General features: G+C 39.4%; 1 protein-coding gene across 4 annotated transcripts in view; it reads right to left on the bottom strand.

The window, feature by feature from the left end:
* Window positions 1–19,298, bottom strand: part of MARCHF1 (membrane associated ring-CH-type finger 1) — an 830,879-nt gene that overhangs the window by 198,687 nt on the left and 612,894 nt on the right. For all 4 annotated transcript variants that reach the window (XM_055144580.1, XM_055144581.1, XM_004606143.2 and 1 more), the window contains one exon: window positions 4,181–4,231. In XM_055144580.1, coding sequence (XP_055000555.1) covers window positions 4,181–4,231 — 51 coding nt within the window. The remainder of the gene's footprint in view (window positions 1–4,180; window positions 4,232–19,298) is intronic.

The following is a 19,298-nucleotide window of genomic DNA, read 5'->3' as shown; positions in this document are numbered from 1 at the left end:
TATTTAATTCATTTTTTTGCATATAAGTGAAATAATGGGATTAATTTTATTAAAAATTCATTACTTTTAAACTAAAAATAAGGAGAGCTCAATAATGTATTTAGCATTGTGATTGTCATTCTGCAAATTCATATAAGATGGCTGGGGCGGTACTACAGAGGTTAGTGCAACTGCCTGGCCCATGGCTGACCTGGGTTTGATTCCCAGCACCCTCTCTATTGCTTCGAGTTCAGCCAGGTGTTATCTCTGAGTGCAAAGCTAGGAGGAAGCCCTGAGCACTGCTGATGTGGCTCCCCAAATCAAAAAGTAAGTTATAGTCGGATTTTTGTGGTGGAGGACTTGGGCCTCACCTGGTAGTGCTCAGGGTATGACTACTCCTGGCTCTGTAATCAGGAGTCATTTCTGGCAGTTCTTGGGGGTCCATATATCGTGACAAGGACTGCACAGGCTTCAGTCATTTCCAAGACAAATGCCTTACCTTCTATTCTATATCTCCAGCCTGGGCAATTATATTAATTGAAACAAGCTAATTCGCTGAATTTTCTTTATTCCTATGGTATATGGCAGGTGAGCTTCTGCTATTGTACTTAAGTGTAGGATGACATTACTTTGTCCTTTCCCTCCTTGCCACAAGTAGCTTGTCCCGGTTTTACCCAGAGTTTAGGCTTACCCCAGTCTCACCCATCAAGGTGTTCCCGAATCTCTCCCATCCCTTTGTTTAGCTATAATCACTTCTCCATGCTCTCTTCCCCAAAAGAGTTAATCCAAGGCTTTCCCTTAATCTGACTCTGCTAATTTGCAAGGTCAGACCTTCCTAGGATACTGAATTTATATTATATAAGTTAATATTGCCTTTCTCTTCTTCTTGTGCCTTTTGAATAATTTACTTTAAAGCTATGACTGTTTTGTATAGACACAAGAAGACAATATTATGTTTTTATAACTTGGGAATTAATTGGCCTCGAATATTCCCTCCCGGGCCTCTGCTTTCTCCACTTAAGCCTCAGTTGCCCTCAGTTCCTAGCACCCCAAAGTAGGGTCCCCGACGTGGGACAGGAAGGATCCAGGGCAAGCGGTGAGTTATGTGCTACCCTGGCATCGAGATGGGCCTGGCCAAAGTGCCTAATTCTTAACTATAAGTTAAGAGCTTGATCATAGACAAATGCTGTCATGATCCAATAGTAATTATGAGACTGGGACCCTGCCAGGGATAGGAAAGACTGATCTGGCCTGAGCACTGTAGTCTGAGATTGAGATGGCCCCAGGAGAGCAATTCTATAAGCTTTAATGCATCTCTTATTGTGTCCATACAAAATAATTAATATTATGAATTCTTATATGTTTGCTGGCTGAGGAGAAGAGAAACACATTCATGGGACTCTGCCCTTGGGTGGATCCTCCTGCTGAAAGAGAATTAAGTCCTAGGAGAAGCATGCCCTGAGGGAAAGGAACCTTACCCTATTGCTGACCACACCTATGTGTATGCCCCAACCCCCTCATGCTGTGGAGATTTAACTAGGCTGTAAGAGTGGGTTGGGGGGCCAGATCCACGGGCCAGATCCACGAGCCAGATCCACGAGCCAGATCCATGGGGCAGATCCACGGGGAAAGATCCAGGAGAGCGGGAGAGAAGCGGAGGGAGAGAATGAAATAAACGGATCGAGCAACCAGTTTGGCCTTCTTCCTTCTTCCTTCCGTCGCCTGCCCTCGACTGACGGCACACACAGCGGTTCTGGGGCACTGGACGCGGGCGGTGAGACAGAGCCGCCTGGAGAGCCCGAGAGTGCACGCGCCCCCTCGGCGTTCTTTAGTTTTTTACACTTAAGTAATAGTGCTCTTTAAGAAGAGAGTTTTGCATCAACAGCCAAAACCCAGAGACTATAAACTAAAGTTCCCAGAAGAGACCGTCACAGAATTCCCTGACCCTATGCCAGGCTGTCTTTACTGGGGCACCTCAGAGCAGGTGGATTGAGTTTCCCTCCCTGTTCCAAGAAGAACCCCGGCAGCTGAAAACCTCTAGAACCCAACCACCGCCATGTCCAAGGCTACTTTCCACATGCTCGGACGAGCCTCACTCAAAAGGACACTAACCTCACCCAAAATGGGATGACCCTCACCAGACAATGGACCAGCAGGAAAACCCAGATATGCGGGAACCCATGACTGAGATCTCCAAGCCTGTTTGGATTGCAACTGGACCTCCTCCCCCCAGGTCCCCAGTTTTCTCGTGGCTTGGCAGTCACACCCACAAACTGCCCCTGGCACCATGTAATCTTATCAATGGCCAAAACCCAGAGACTATAAACTAAAGCTCCCGGAAGAGAATGACACAGAATTTCCTGGACATTATATTCTATCCATAACAAGCAGTACAAAACAAATTGTCTAGCATTGCCTTTTTGGCAGGTTTAAGTGGTGGTGAGACTGGTGTCGAAATACAGAATATAACCAAAGTAGAGAGAGTATAGGGGAAATTGTATGCCACACAAGCAGGGGAAGGGTTGGATGGGGTGGCAGGGGAAGGGGGGGTACTGGGGATTTTGGTGGTGGAAAGTGTGCACTGGTGAAGGGATGGGTGCTTGCTTGATGATTGTATGACCGAAGCTCAAACATGAAACCTTTGTAGCTGTATCTCATGGTGAATCAGAAAAAAAGGGGAAACATAATAATAAAATAATAAAATACAGTTAACATTCAGAATAGAATAAAAAAAAGTAATGGGGACTTCATGTCCAATTCAATCAGCTTATTCAATGGCTGAATAAACAGCAGTACTCCTACATTATTTAAAAAAAGAAGAGAGTTTTGGGCTGGAGCAATAGTACAGTGGGTAGGGCGTTTGCCTTGCATGCAGCTGACATGGGTTTGATTCTCAGCATCCCATATGGTCCTCTGAGCACTGCCAGGAGTACTTCCTGAGTTCAAAGTCAGGAATAACTCCTGTGCATTGCTGGGTGTGACCCAAAAAGCCAAAAAAAAGAGAAGAAGAGTGTTTCATTTCAATATTTTAAAACCAAAGCGAAATGTGTTTGTCTTCAAATATAAGTTATAATTAATTATCTCACACAGAGATTCACTTAGTATACAGAAGATTGAAAAATTCACTGATTGAATTTACTTCAATTCAGTGATTGAAGAATTCACTGAAGAACTGTTCTGACATTTTATTTCTTAAAAAATAAATTGAAAGGGTAGAAGTCATAACTAGTTGCACTTTGTCATTCCCAAACAATATCTTGGAGATACACATATAATTTCACTCATAACAGAGAATGCAGTGTGACAAAGATGTTCCTACTATTTGTACATTTCTGTGTCAATATTCAAGGTCAAAGATGACAAAATTCTGCAGCTACATATAAGGTTTCCTGTGATGTGACCGAGGTGGTAGACAAATCCAATGTATTGTTTTTGTTTCTTTGGGTTTTATTTTTGCCACACCCAGTGTACTGGAGCCATAGCACAGCTGTAGGGATTCGCCTTGCATGCCACCGACCCGGGTTCGATTTTTCCATCCTTCTCGGCAAGCTATCAAGAGTATCTCACTGTGACGTATTTGATATGCCAAAAATGGTAACAAGTCTCACAATGGAGACGTTACTGGTGCCTGCTTGAGTAAATTGATGAGCAACAGGATGAGAGTGACAGTGACAGTGACAGTGTAAAGGGTCCTGGAATCTGAGGGATCAAATTCAGGGCTCCCTCAGTATAGGCATGTGATCTACTATTGGAGCTAATTCTCCACTTGAGGGAGTATTTTTTTCTATTAATTGTTACCGTATAGAGTAAAGTCGTTTAAATTGATTTCTAAATCTTTGGTGACAAGAACTGAGTCCAGCTCCGGAATCATGACTCCTCATACACTCAACTTGGACCTGTGTCAGCTGTTACCTCAATGGCTCTTCAAATGTGAGGAAATCACATGCTTTGAATGACATCCTCAAAATAGCAAATTCTCTTGCACATATAAGAAAGCATACTGTACAAAAGAGGAAAACAATTTAATTCATTTTTAGCAAAATTGTGTCTCATTATCACAGTGAAAGCCTGAAATATCCACAACTGAGTAGCATGTCATATTCATGTCATATCTGTGAATAGCACACAAATAACAATTACAGGGTAAGTATAACACATGAAAATCAACAAATAATTCTGGAAGTGAGTAGATTTCACTTACTTTTGAAATATTACTTGATCGACTAGCAGATCTTCCAGGAGATTTGTCATTCTGAAAAATAAAAGTAAAAACAGCGATTATAAATATGGCAAATTTTTACCACTGAGAAGAGAAAGCCCAGGAAAGGCTGGTTGTGCAAATGCTCTCTATATTGTTCTGACTTACAGATACATTGCTTGTGCAAAATGACTTTTCTTTTACCAAAATGTATGACTCTGGTGAACTATTGGAGCCTTTTGGAAATGTAAGAATTTAGATTAGGTTACATACCATTCTATGAATATTTTTTTCCAGTGATTACTCATTTCTCCTGAAAAACTCTGTAATTCCTTTGAAATAAAATTAGACACTAGAAATGCAATACATAGTTTCCTCTTTGCTTTTGTTACCAGGAAATACTAAATAAATGTTTGTTCTCAGAGTCTGTAAATACTGCAAAGTGCAAGGAACAGACATACACTGTGTCCTTCGAAAAGGTATTTTATAGGTCTTACTGTTGTTTTACTCTTCTGTTTTTATTGTTTTGTTTTGTTTTCTTGTTTTGGAACATGGCTCAGGGATTACTGCTACTCCTCTGCTCAGGAATCATTCCTGGAAGTGCTTAAGGGAATATACTCAGTGCCAAGATTCAAACCGGGTAGTAAGGCAAGAACACTAAGCTTGCACTCTCTCTCTCTCTAGCCCTGTTGCTTTACTCTTAAGATACCAAAAAAACCTTAAGTGTCTTTTTTAAAAAGACACTTAATTTGTTGTTGTTGTTTTGTTTTGTTTAGAGTGGGGATGTGGTTTGTGCTACCTCGGGCAATGCTTTAAAGCTATTCCTGGCTCTGTACTCAAGAGCCACTTCCGGTGATCCTCGGGAGACCATATCTGGGGTAGAATCATGGTTGGCGGCAAGTATCATAAGAACCTAATTTCTTGGACTATCTCTTCTCCTTATTTGATTGTGAACCTGTCCATGGTGCTCAGAGGTTCCTTGAAGTGTGGTGCTTGGGGAGCTGCCCTAGGCGGTGCTCCACCAGGGATGCGTCACCAAAGCATTGGGTTATCTCCTTTGAGTTATCTCCCTGTTTTTTTTTTTAATTTTTTTAAATTTTATTGAATCACTGTGAGATAGTTACAAGCTTTCATGTTTGGGTTACAATCTCACAATGATCAAACACCCATCCCTCCACCAGTGCACATTCCCCACCACTGATATCCCCGATATGCCCCCCTTTCCTACCCTCCCCCTGCCTCCATGGCAGACAATATTCCCCATACTCTCTCTCTACTTTTGGGCATTACAGCCTGCAACACAGACATTGAGAGGTCATCATGTTTGGTCCATGATCTACTTTCAGCATGCATCTCCCATCCCAACTGGTTCCTCCAGCCATCATTTTCTTAGTGATCCTTTCTCTATCCCATCTCTCTTCTCCCCTCTGCTCATGAAGCAGTCTTCTAGTTATGAGGCAATCCCCCTGGCCCTTGTATCTACTGTCCTTGGGTGTCAGCCTCATGTGATTCTACCCTACACTCCACAAATGTATCTCCCTGTTTTTGAAAGTATTTCTGATTCTTTAACAATAAATTGAGAATTACTTTTGATTTTTAAAGTAAGCATTACAAATTACACCCTGTTGTCTGACCTCTTCAAGAATTTCCAATTCAGTAAGAAAGAAGCATGGGAAAAAAACCTTTAGAATAAACAAATATTTTTCAAATCGTACAATTTAAAATTAGAAAAGAGTTAAGGAATTCAAAGCCCTGGTTTGAAATCCAGAGCTATTCTATCCTTGGCTATTAAAGCACAGTGCCCAGCTAGGGTCTGTCTGAGGCTTTCTGATTTGTTCAGTCTGGTTTCACTTTTCCCTCTGTCATTTATCTGCTGATGAATAATTGACAGATGAGAATGTTATAGGTACTATGCATTTTATCTGTAAGGAGTGTGTTGGACAAACCTGTCATAACCCAAACATTTGCAAAGAATCTGAAGTAACATTGTCACTGAATAGGAGTTTTTTTTTTTTTAAAAAGACAGTTTTTGAGCATTTGGTCTAAGCAGTAAAATGGATGAGAAGATACTATCGTGATCTTGACAGGTCATTCTTGAGAATTAAGTTATTATATAAAACAGTGGGTCTGAAATTGCCTCAGAATGACTTCCCGAGACAGTTTCAGTAACAAAGATGAAAAGATATGGCAAATGCATTATTGTGGAAAACAGTAGCTGAGTTCAGTACAAACTGTCACTATGTCAAGCACAGGCAAACAGATATTTCAGCTGAATAGTACTTTTCCCCTTACATACAACATTCATCTCACACAACTGCTGATGTCACTGTGGAACGTGTTATTACAGACGGGGACGACTCACAATGATACGATTAGTTACACCTCATAACCATCCTATGATCCATCTGGAGATTAATGTATATGCTACCCACAGACATTTTTCCTTGATTAGCTTCCTCTGGTGATGGAGAGAGGCACTTTTCTACTGACATCTTAACTTCTCTTACAGAGACTGAAAAACAAAGTCGATCCATCTTTCCCTCTCAGCGAAATTCCGGATTCTGACACATTATTGTACTAGCAGGGGTACACTAACCACATAATATAATGAGCTTGGTGGGAAAATTTGCTGTCGTGGTGTTTTGTTACGTTCTCTATATTTACACGGTGTTTGAGAACATGATTAAGGAACAAGATGGAAGCGAGCTTCAGCAAGAAACAAGAAGTATTACAGGAAATTCAATTTGGCACTGGATTACTTAATTTTTCAAGGCAAATAGATTTTTGTGGTATTTTTCAGATAAAACAAGGAAGGTCAGTCTGCCACCACTATTGTGAATAACTGTAGCATAGGATTATAAACAAGCTGATAAATTCCGAAACTCCTGGCCAGCATCTGCTCCTGCAAAGGGAACTAAGCATGTACTTGATTATTTAGCAGTTTAAGAGAACTTTTTAACTTGAAAATTGTTTATCTAATTGTCTAGTTAGAAACAGAAAAAACATAAGTAAGCTTAGACAAAAGTTAATTGTGTGTGTATGTGTGTGTGTGTGTGGCGGGGAGGCGGGGGACGGAGGGCACAGCTAATGGTGCTCAGGCTTACTCCAGGTTCTGTACTCACAGCAGGCACTATATGGAATGCTGGGGATTGAACCCGAGTCAGCTGTGTGTAGAGCAAATGCCCTGCCCACTGTGCAATCTCTCTGGCCCCTGAAGGCTAAAATTTTTTTCCAGTGGTTAAGTATCTGATTGTTTCTCTCCAGGTAACATGTGCACAAAAGGGTATACATCAGTGCTTGCTAGCTGTACTGGAGAGCTGGCTAGCAATTGGATCTGGGAAAGCGTCTCTGTCCTTCATTTGTCACGGTGGGACTTCACTCTCCACTGAAAAATAGCAGAGCTAATATTTTGGGGAAATGTGTTAAGGATCAAATGAGTGATAAATGAAAACATTTTATAATCGAAACATTGTACTCTTACGTACTTATTAGTAAGTAAAGGAAACACTAAGAAAGCCTTTTTTTTGGGGGGGTCACACCCGGGAGATGCACAGAGGTTACTCCTGGCTCTGCACTCAGGAATTACTCCTGATGGTGCTTGGGGGGACCATATAGGATGCTGGGAATAGGACCCCACTTGCAAGGCACTTGCAAGGCAAACAAACGCCCTACCTGCTGTGCTAATGCTCCAGCCCCACACCTTTTTTTTTTAAATTACAAAGCCTTTTGAAAAATGACAATGACCACAGGTTACTAGAGTTCTCATTTTAATGTACTATATATATTAGTACTTTTAGTCTGCAGTTCTTCCTGTTGGGGTTAGGTACCGGCACATAATGTTTAAGAATGAGAAGAAAAATTTTCTCCAGTCAAGGGAAAAGAAAAGGGGATCAAGAAATTTTGCTTGGCCTTCCTTTCGAAACTGAGCAAAGGAAGCACTTTCTCCTTTGGGAAACTTCCAAAGCAATCTGTTCCAATTTGCTCTAACCACCTGGATGGTTTGTCCTATTACTATTGCAATGACATATTCTTCTCTGTAAATTAGTCAAATGTGGTTGTCATACCTCATTATTATCAATTTAAATTCTTTACCTTAGATGAAATAGAAGTTTTCAGAATCTTGCATGACTTTCTGAAATCCAAATGATAGTGGAGCAATAAAAGTTGGAATCTGCATGAAAATTATGGGATCATCTAACGTAATGTTAAATCTTAACAGATCATTTATAGTATGCAGAGGGATATATTTCTAGTTTCATAAGTGCTATTAAATATTTTTGGTTTCATATGAATGGGCATGAACATATGTGATGCTGTTTATTTAATGATTAGCATTACTAAAATAAGAACTGCTTTAAAATTAATCTCACTAAACATATTTGTTTCTTATTTTCAGCAAGAAAATAAAGTCAAAATGAAAAAAAAACTATTACTAAATTGTTTAAATACATTTACTGCTATAAATTAGGAAAGATGACATTTAAAAAGATAAATTGAATTTATTAATGATATTTGTTTGGGGGACACAATGGGCAAATTTAGGGATTATTCCTGGTACTGGACTCAGGAACTACTGGTAGTGCTTGCGGGACAATGATGTAGTGTTGGGATCAAACCCTAGTAAATTACATGCAAGGCAAGTACCATACCTGCTATACATTCTCACCATCTCCAACATAATTTCTTTTCAATAACCCATATTAATGTATGGAAAATATGGTCAGACATGAATAAAAATACATGAGTATTCCATGTGTTACACATTTGATCATAATAGGATAACAAAGAAGCTTGAAGGAGGTTCATAATGTCACATAATTTTCTGACCAAGATTTCAGTTGGTGGAGACTATATCAGGCATTTCTTTTGATATTAAATGAATAAAATAAAAATTAAAAAAATATGAGGGACTGGAACGATGGTATAGCTGGGAGGGCACTTGTTTGCATGAAGCCAATTAGGGTTCAATTTCCTGGCAATACATAGAGTGCCCTGGGCCCAGCTGGAGTGATTCCTGAGTGCAGAGTCATGGGTAAGCCCTGAGCACCACTGGATATAGCCCCTCCATCAAAACATGAGACATGACTAATAAATCTGAATCACCTTTTCAGGTGATTAATTAATCAGGTGTCTTACTTTTAATTTTCAAACCAATTTAGGACCATCAAATTGCAGTTCTATAAAATGAGTAAGTTGAAATCCACGTGTAATGACAAGAAGGTGGGCAAAGACTGGGATGAGAGGAATCAGAATACCAGACCTAACACATAAATGATAAACTGCTCTGCCTCTTGTGTCAATTCTTATTTTTCATAAAAGTCATGTTAGTTATTTACTTTACTCACCCTACCAACTGACACTATTTTTGTTTCAAGTTTCCACATCAAAATGCTTGACATTTGAGGAATTACTGAAGGCTTCTGTAAGTGTCTCCTCTCTGTAGACGAATTCTGCATTGTAGCCTACAAAGGCACTCAACACACATGCTACACGTTTCACCAATCAAATTGGCAAAATAATCAGATTCTCTAGCTTTTTATAATAAAGACTATAGCTATAAATTTTAATCATGTTTTAAATTATCTTTATAACAGTCACACCAGGTGATGTTTTGAGGTCCTGAGTGCCAGGTTGGATCCAGTATTTGACAGAGAGCTTGGCATATGCACTACCATTGGGATTTATCTCTGGTCCGGAACTCTGTTTGGGGGCATAATTTCATACTTCTAAATACATGTCACCATACCACATCCACCAGCAATGGACTAATATCTTTTCACTGGTCTAACAGATTCCTCCTTTCCTTTGATGCCCCCTCTCCTCCTCAGTTTTGTAGTCTGAGTCCTAGGGTGCAGTTATCCCTCAACTTTGCTTCTTTATATACCACATAAGTGAGATCATCTGGTATCCATTATTCTCCTAGTGATTTGTTTTTCTTAGTATGGCCTTCTTCAGTTCTATCTATTTTAGAAAAAGGAAATATAGTTTGATAGCTGATTGGTATCTATTATGTATATATACATATATCACTTTTATCACTTGTAGTCCTGTTGATCTTCGATTTGCTTGAGCGGGCATCAGTGACATCTCCATTTGTCCCTGTCTCGAGCCAGTGTAGCCCAATGATACCTGCTCGCTCCAGGAACAGAAAGAGCCTCAAATTGTTCACTCAGATATTTGACGAAGAAATCTGACCATCTAGTTGGTGGGCCGCCACGAGGTCTTCTGACGTCCCGTGAAATCCAGTCTGTAACAGCTCTAGTCCAACGGTTGTCTCTGAATCGCATTACATGACCGGCCCATCTGATTTTTGATGCCTTGGCAAACGAGACAGCATCCCTGATTTTTGACCGTCAACGGAGGTCAGAACTCCGGATTCCTTCTCTCACTTGAGTGAGACATGATATTCCCAGCATAGCTCTTTCGATTCCTCTTTGGGATACCCTAATAGCATTCTCATCCTGTTTGCATAGGGCCCAGGTCTCTGAGGCATATGTTAGTGCAGGAAGAATGGTGGAATCGAAAAGATGTGCCCGGAGTCGAAGGTTCTTCGTTCTCTTAACCACCTCTTCGACGCCCTTGAAGGCATTCCACACTGCTCTCTTCCTCCTGCGTAGTTCTGGCACCAAGTCGTTCCTCATGTTGATTTCTTGACCCAGGTACACATAGCTGCTACATTGGGAGATGTTTGTTCCATTGAGAGCAAATGGAGCTTCAGGGACCAGTTCATTTTTCATGAACATTGTCTTGTTGAGATTCAGCTGCAGTCCGACCTTTCCACACTCGAGGTCGAAGTCAGCCAGCATTTGTGCCGCTTGGCTAATGTTTGGCATTATGAGAATGATATCATCAGTGAAGTGGAGGTGGTGTAATTGCCGACCATCTATCTCCACTCACATTCCTTCCCATTCCAGTCATCACATGATGTTCTCAAGGGCGGTTACTGAAGAGTTTCGGTGAAATGGTATCACCCTGCCACACCCCTCTCTTTATATCAATGAGCACTTCCTTGTAGAATGGTGAGATCTTGGTGGTGAATCCACAATACAGCTTGTGGAGGATTTTGATATACTGAGTTTGAACGCCCTTTTTGACCAAGGCTTTGGTGACCGCCTCAGTCTCAACGGAATCGAAGACCTTCTTTAAGTTGATGAACGTTAGACAGAGCGGCATCTTGAACTCTCGCGAAACTTCAATGACTTTGGTCACTGTGTGGATATGGTCTATCGTGTTGAATCCTCTTTGGAACCCGGCTTGTTTGCATGGTTGTCCTTTGTTTAGTGTTCTGCCTATTCTATTCAGGATGACATGAGTGAACAACTTGTAGACGACAGACAACAGGCAGATTGGGCGATAGTTGCCGATGTCGTGGATATCTCCCTTCTTGTACAACAGAACAGTCCTACTGGTTTTCCACTGGGATGGAAGCTTGCATTCAGACAGGTAGCATGTGAAGAGTCAGGCCAGTGTATTGATGAGTACTGGTGGCAGATTCTTCAGGTGTTCGGGTCTGACCCTTTCTGGACCAGGTGCTGTTCACGTCTTTACCAGCGAAATGGCATATTGGATTTCAGAAGGGAGAACATTGGAAACGACATATCCATCCTGCGGAATTTGGTATGTGGGCAGGTGGACATGGATGTCATATGTGTATATATATATATATGTTTGTATATACAATATTTTCTTTTTTCAGTCATCTGTGATTTGACTTTTGAGTTGTTTTCAGATCTTGGCAATTATAAGTAGTGTTGCAATAAAGGCAGTGCATGGATCTTTCAAAATTAGTGTCTTTGTGCTCTTTGGATGAACAAGAAATGGAACTTCTAGATCCTGATATGTTTCTTTTGTTGTTTTTTTTGGGGGGCACACTTTGTGGTCCTCAGAGTTTACTACTGGCTTTGTGCTCAGGATCACTCCCAGCTGGGCTTGGGGAACTCTATAGGATGCCTGGGATCTAACCTAGGTTGACTGCATGCAAGGCAAATGTCTTCCCCTCTATACTATTGCTCCAGCTCCAGTAGATAATTTTCTAATATTTTAACACACTTCCATGCTACCACCTTTAAAAGAGGAACTAATTTACATGTGTATCAATAGTGAATGTGGTTTTCTTTTTCTCCACGTCTCAGGCTGCAGCATGTGTGGTTTCTGGCCATGAAAAAGTCCAACCCACAGGTGGAAAGTGATAGATATCTCTTTTTTTTTCTTTTTGGGTCACACCCAGCGACGCACAGGGGTCACTTCTGGCTCTGCACTCAGGAATCACCCCTGGTGGTGCTCAGGGGATCATATGGGATGCTGGGAATCGAACCTGGGTCGGTCGTGTGCAACGCAAATGCCCTACCCGCTGTGCTATCACTCCAGCCCCAGATATCTCATTGTTTTAATTAGTATTTCCATGCTAATCATGATGAGGAGAATTTGTTTTATGTACCTATTGATCATCTGTATACCTTTTTTTTTTCTTTTTGGGTCACACCCGGCAATGCACAGGGGATACTCCTGGCTCTACACTCAGGAATTACTCCTGGCGTTGCTCAGGGGACCATATGGGATGCTGGGATTCGAACCTGGGTTGGCCGCATGCAAGGCAAACGCCCTACTCGCTGTGCTATTGCTCCAGCCCCTGTATACCTTTTTTACTGAAGTGTCTGTAATGAAGAAATTTTGGATAAATTTTGAGCCAAAGAAATAAAAATTACAAAGAAATTATAGCAAAAATCTTAGAAAATATCACCAACTATCATGTACAGAATACCCCATACAGATAAAACAATATAACATTTATAAATGCAAATAATTTTATTATTAATGAATGCATAAAGCAATACAAAAGAAAGTGGTCAAACAGAAAATACAAAGCCTCACATTTAAAAATTACATGTTTATTAAAATTAATAAATTTACTAACTACAATGAAGAAGAAATTGAGAAGTTCTACACAGGGCTCAAGAAGTTCTGTAAAGAAGACAAAACATTCTACAAGATCATTGTCGGTGATTTTAATGATAGGACCAAGAAGATCGGACCAAGAACTCCACATTGAGACCCACAGACTAGAATGGAACGAACAGGGTGAGAGACTGTCTTAGTTCATCATGTCGACCAAGACCATACATGATAACTTGCAGTTCCAGAAGGCAGAATCTAAACATTGGACATAAGAGTCTCCCGGTGGACAGTTCCACAAAAAAAATTGATCACATCATATTCAATCGACGGTTTTGATGACAGATGTCACTGTTGTCCCAAATTTCCAAATGGGATCAGACCACTGTCTCCTTCATGCAAAATTCTACTTCATGGAGAGGGAAGAAAGGGCTGCAAAGTTTAAGAAAATAACTCCCAGAATGACCACCAACTGGGAGCTCTTTGGCAATATGGGAAGATTCCATCATTGACAACATTGACAAGGAATACAATCGAGTGGTTTAGCACCTCCATGATTGTGCGAGGAACACTGAGAGAGAGAAAGCCACAAAAAGACGCATGTCTTCAGAAACTCTTGAGCTCATCTACCAATGTGGTGTGGCATGAACCTCAGGCAATCACAAGCTAATGTTCGAGCTCGCAAAGCTGTGCAGAGAAGTGATAAAGGGAGATCTCAAAGAGAGAAGAGCAGCAGTGTTGGCTGATACAGCAGAAGCCGGAAAAAGTATTTGCAACGCTTGCCTATCCTTCGCCAACTACAAGACCAAGATGACTGCCCTCCAACATCCTGATGGATCTATCACATCTTCCAGATGGGCAATGGGGAAGGTTATCCACAACTTCTACTTGGATCTCTTCGATAGCCACGTCCACCTGTCCACATACCAAATTTCGAAGGATGGATATGTTGTTACATCTGAAGAATCTGCTGCCAGTACTTGTCAACACACTGGCTCGGCTCTTCACACACTATCTGTCTGAGTGCAAGGTTCTGTCCCAGTGGAAAATCAGCAGGACCATTCAGTTGTACAAGAAGCAAGACATCCATGACATCGGCATTATCTTATTTGTTTTCCATCATCTACAAGTTGTTCACTCGAGTCATCCTGAATAGGATTGGCAGAACACTAGATGAAGGACAATAATGTGAGCAAGCCAGGTTCTGAAAAGGATTCAGCACGATCCACCGTATCCACACAGTGACCAAGCTCATTGAGGTTCTTGGGAGTTCAAGATGCCACTCTATCTAATGTTTGTTGATTTAAAGAAGGCCTTTGATTCTGTTGAGACTGAAGCAGTCATCAAAGTCCTAGCCAAACAGGGAGTTCAAACTCAGTACATCAGGAACCTCCATGAGCTGTATTATAGATCACCAGGATCTCACCATTCTACAAAGAAATGACCATTGATGTAAAGAGAGGGGTTCGGCAGGGTGATACCATTTAACAAAAACTCTTCAGTGTCACCCTCGAGAACATCATGCGGTGACTGGAATGGGAAGGAATGTGAGTGAAGACAGTCAGCAACTACATCACCTCTGCTTCGCTGATGACATTGTTCTGATAACGCCAAACATTAGCCAAGCGGCACAAATCCTGGCCTGTTTTGACTGTGAGTGTGGAAAGGTCGGACTGCAGCTGAATTTCACCAAGACAATGTTCATGAGAAACAAACTAGTTTCTGATGTTTCATTTGCTCTTGGCGGAATGAACACCTCCAAATGCAACAGCTATGTGTACCTAGGTTAAGAATTCAATATGACGAACGACCTAGCACCTGAACTGTGCAGGAGGAAGAGAGTGGTGTGGAACACCTTTAAGTGTGTTGAAGAAGTGGTTAAGAGGATGAAGAACCTTCAGCTCTGGGCACATCTTTTCAATTCCACCGTTATTCCTGCACTAACATATGCCTCAGAGACCTGGGCCCTATGAAAACAGAACAAGAACGCTATTTGGGTATCCCAAAGAAGAATCGAAAGAGCTATGCTGGGAATATCATGTCTCACTCAAGTGAGAGAATCTGGAGTTCTGACCTCCATCTAAGATGGAGAATCAGGGACGTTGTCTTGTTTGCCAAGGCATTGAAAATCAGATGGGCTGGACACATAATTCAATTTGGAGATGATCACTGGACTAGAGCTGTTATGGACTGGATTCCACAGAACGTCAAAAGAATGCATGGCTGCCCACCTACGAGATGGACTTCTTTGTCAAGACCCTGAATGAATGGTTTGAGGCTCTTTGTGTTCCTGGAGTGAACAGATGCCATTGGGCTACACTCGCACGTGACAGGGGCAAATGGAGACATTACTGGTGCCCGCTCAAGCAAATCAAAGAGCAATGTGATGACAAGTGATACAAGTGAATACATTTACATTTTATATACTTATATATTTATTTTAATACCCTTTGGTGAGTATAAATGACAAGGGTAAATAAGTAATGCTTGAAGTAGGTTCCTTGAAAAAAATGACAAAACATATGAACTGAGACATAATGAAAAAATAAAACAAAAATTATACTAAATAACTATATAGACCTAACAAGAGAAACAATAGATTAAAACAATTACACAATTGCTTACTGAATTTGGCATTACATTTGAAAACCTAGAGGAAAATGAGTATTATTTCAGTAAAACAAAAGTTCCCGGAATTTATTCAGGAAAGGAAAAACCTGAATGGAGAATTAATGATGAAATGACAGAAAATGTGATAAAGTCTGCATGATCTTAAAGAGATCAGAACATGATGCTTTCATTTTGTATTGTATCTTTTAAATAGCACATAATAAATTTTATTTACTATATTATTTACTATAATTTACTATATTTACTATATTATTAATAAATGAAACAAACTCCCCTCACACGTTTTATCAAACTTACATAAATGAAATGGTTTTTATTGGATAAATCAAATGAAATGTGTTGAGAAAATTTCCAAAAATAAAGAAAAAAGAAGAAAATATCCCCTTTTTATTTTAAATGACAAATATAAACATTATTTAAAATATTAATAAGAATAATAGCATACATCTTTGATTCACCAGTAATATAATTTACTGTATATCTTTTCTTATCAAGACATATTTCAACTTAAATGATTAGTTTGATGCATTTGAAAACATGATCAAATTACATGCCTAAAAGATATTTGGCAAACTGACTATGAAATTTAAGTTTACTGAATAGAAGGACAATCCTTGAAATGATAAAAGCAGTATCCTAGAAAACACTACCAAAAGTGGTTACAAATGTATAATACTAAAATATAAATTTCTTAGTAAAGAAATTCTACTAGAGTTTGTGCTCTTTTGATTATTATTAAACTTATTTTAAAGATTTTAGAAAAAAACAATAAGAAAAATATTTTGTAAGGAAAAGTATCAAAAAGAACCAATAAATCAATTTTCTTTGCTTGATGATGGAATTTAAAACATACAAGTGTCTCCAAAGAAGAAAACTATGAAGATTAATTAATGAAGTAAGACCAATGAAATACAGAATAATTATGCCATGACTACTAAACTTCTTAAAATTCTACTTAAAATTTTTTGGGTCACCCCCAGCTCTGCTCAGGGGTTATTACTAGCTTCACACTCAGAAATTACTCCTGGCAGCGTTAGGGCACAATATGGGATGCTAGGGATGATATCCAGCTGGACCGTGTCAAGGTAAATGCCCTACCCATTGTATGATCACTCTGGCCTCAAATTTTCCTTTTACTACATGCGGCCATTGTCCATTCATACTCTAGCCCACAGAGGTACCAAAAGTAGCACACATTTTTTGGGGGTTAACATACATGCATGTAATCTCTTATACAAGCGCTTAAATGGCTTCAGAATGAAGCCCAACAATCTTCACACAGTTTTCTTATGATGGTGGGAAAGTGCATGGTGGTGGAATCGGTGTTTGAATATTAAATGCAATGAATTATTGTGAGCAACTTTATAAAAATAAAATTAAATTTAAAAAAATCAAATCACCTTGAATTTCAAAATTGCAAAGTTATTTGTGATTTAATTTCAGACAATGTTCTAATACCAGTCCCTTCACAGTGACCACACTTTCCTCCACTTGTGTCCCCAGTTTCCCTCCCTCCCCAGCCGCTAAATTTGTTCTTCAATATCAGTTAAATATAAGATTTACTTAATGATTAATACATTTTACTCAAACACTTTCTTAAAAAAATAAATTAATATTCTTTTAAAAATATCCACTAAACTTCTAAAAATTCATTCTTCTGTATTAGCAAATCATTACTGTACTTATTTTCATAATCACATTATAACTCCCCGAGGGCCTTCTAATTATAGGCTTCCTATGAGTAAGCTCTCTCCAGTAAGCAGAGATCATAATTTTTAGCTTTTGCTTGTCCAATTCATCTAAAATGATTTCTTCTACAAGGACTTCTTTGTTATTTCTATTCCTTTGTGTTAGGGTAGTGACTATCAGAGCAAAGAGAATGACACACAATAAGTTCAGTGGAGTTGAATTGTCTTGGGTCTTTGACCACAGGGTGAAGAGCCTTTTACAACTTTGGAACATACATTCTAAACTGTCATGAGAGAGAAATAAAACTGAGTTTATTTCAAGCCATAATATTTTTGTATTTATTTATTGTAACAGTTTAGTTCATCTTAAAGGTACTAGTTCAAAATAATAGCTTTCTCTCTTCTAGAAAAAGATTTGCAGAACTGCAATGATATAAACAACAAAAATAAAACAAGAAGAATCATAGAATTATATTAAAAATAAACTACAAAATCTTACTGAGAAACAGAACATGTGATCTGTACAAACTAAAGCACTATTCTTTGATGGCAGGATAATATTATTAAAACAAACATTCTCTACAAATTGACATATAAAAAGAATGCAGTTCCAATTAAGTCTCCAATGCAGTGTATTTGTCTTTTCTTTTAAATAGAAAGAAGATGGAAAAAATAATTACCCATACAGACATCAAGGAATGCCTGAGAATTGCCAAGAAAATAATGGGGACAAGGGGGTAAGATTATTTGATGTCAAATATTACACATTAAAAAGTCACTATTATTAACTCAATATAATGCTGGTGTAGCAATTAACCCAAAGGTTAGTGCAGTCTAGAATAGAAAAATTTAGACATAAGTAAGTAAATGAATTTCACATGCAACAAAATTTGGTTCTTCTGAGGCCGGGGCGATAGTACAGCGGGTAGGGCGTTTCCCTTGCACGTGGCCCACCTGGGTTTGATCTCCGGCATCCCATATGGTCCCCAAAGTGCTGCCAGGAGTAATACCTGAGTGCATAGCCAGGAGTAACCCCTGGGCATCACTGGGTGTGGCCCCAAACGCAAAATAAATAAATGACAACTTAAAAAAAATTTTGATTCTTCAAACCAGTATTGAAAGAACAGTTGATAAAAAAGATTCCAGACAAGTGGTTATACATGTCATGTGGAAGAACACTCAGCTCTCAAGCTGGAGACATAGTATAAAGGAGCAGGGAGTTGGTTTGCACAGAGCAAGCTCCAGTTTGATCCTTGTAACTGCATGGGCCCCTAAGCACCACCGGAAGCACTACTCCAAGCACAGTGCAAGGAGTAACCTGTGAGCGTTACCTCAAAAGGCGCCCTGCTGTCCCCTCCCATCCAGAAAAGACAGATTTTTATGTTCACATTCATAGAGTACAGATAGAACAGAACAGAGATTTTAGTGAGAAAATTATGTTTGCAGTAAGTCTAAATAGTACATTCTATCTTGAGTGGAGGAGAACTGTATAACTAGTTTGGGAATCAGAAACTAGGTCATAATTGATTATGACTGGAAAGGAAAAACTTTTAAAGGAATCAATAATGTGTCAGAAACAGCACGTTCCTTTTTTTGATGAAGACTGATGAAGTTAAATTCCTTAGAGATCAACGAAGCTTTGTGTACCACCAATAATAATAACCATAAAAACAACACAGAGTAGAAAGAAACCCTACAAAAGAAAATCATGCAAACATTAGAAATTTTTTAAGCACTAAAGATTATTTAAAATTAAGGTCAGGAAGACTAAAATTAAGGTAACAAGCAGACATTACTTTAAACCCATTATTCTAGAAAAATAAAAATTAGCTATAGCCTATTGCTTGTGGAGATAAGAAAAAAAGAGTCCTCTCAACATTATTTTTTTTAGTAGAAGTGTGAATTTTTGC

The sequence above is a fragment of the Sorex araneus genome, chromosome 7, assembly GCF_027595985.1.
Source record: "Sorex araneus isolate mSorAra2 chromosome 7, mSorAra2.pri, whole genome shotgun sequence".
In the NCBI taxonomy this organism is placed as follows: Eukaryota; Metazoa; Chordata; class Mammalia; order Eulipotyphla; family Soricidae; genus Sorex; species Sorex araneus.
The sequence above is the reverse complement of the archived record's forward strand: the minus strand, read 5'-3'. Positions and strand labels throughout refer to the sequence as shown.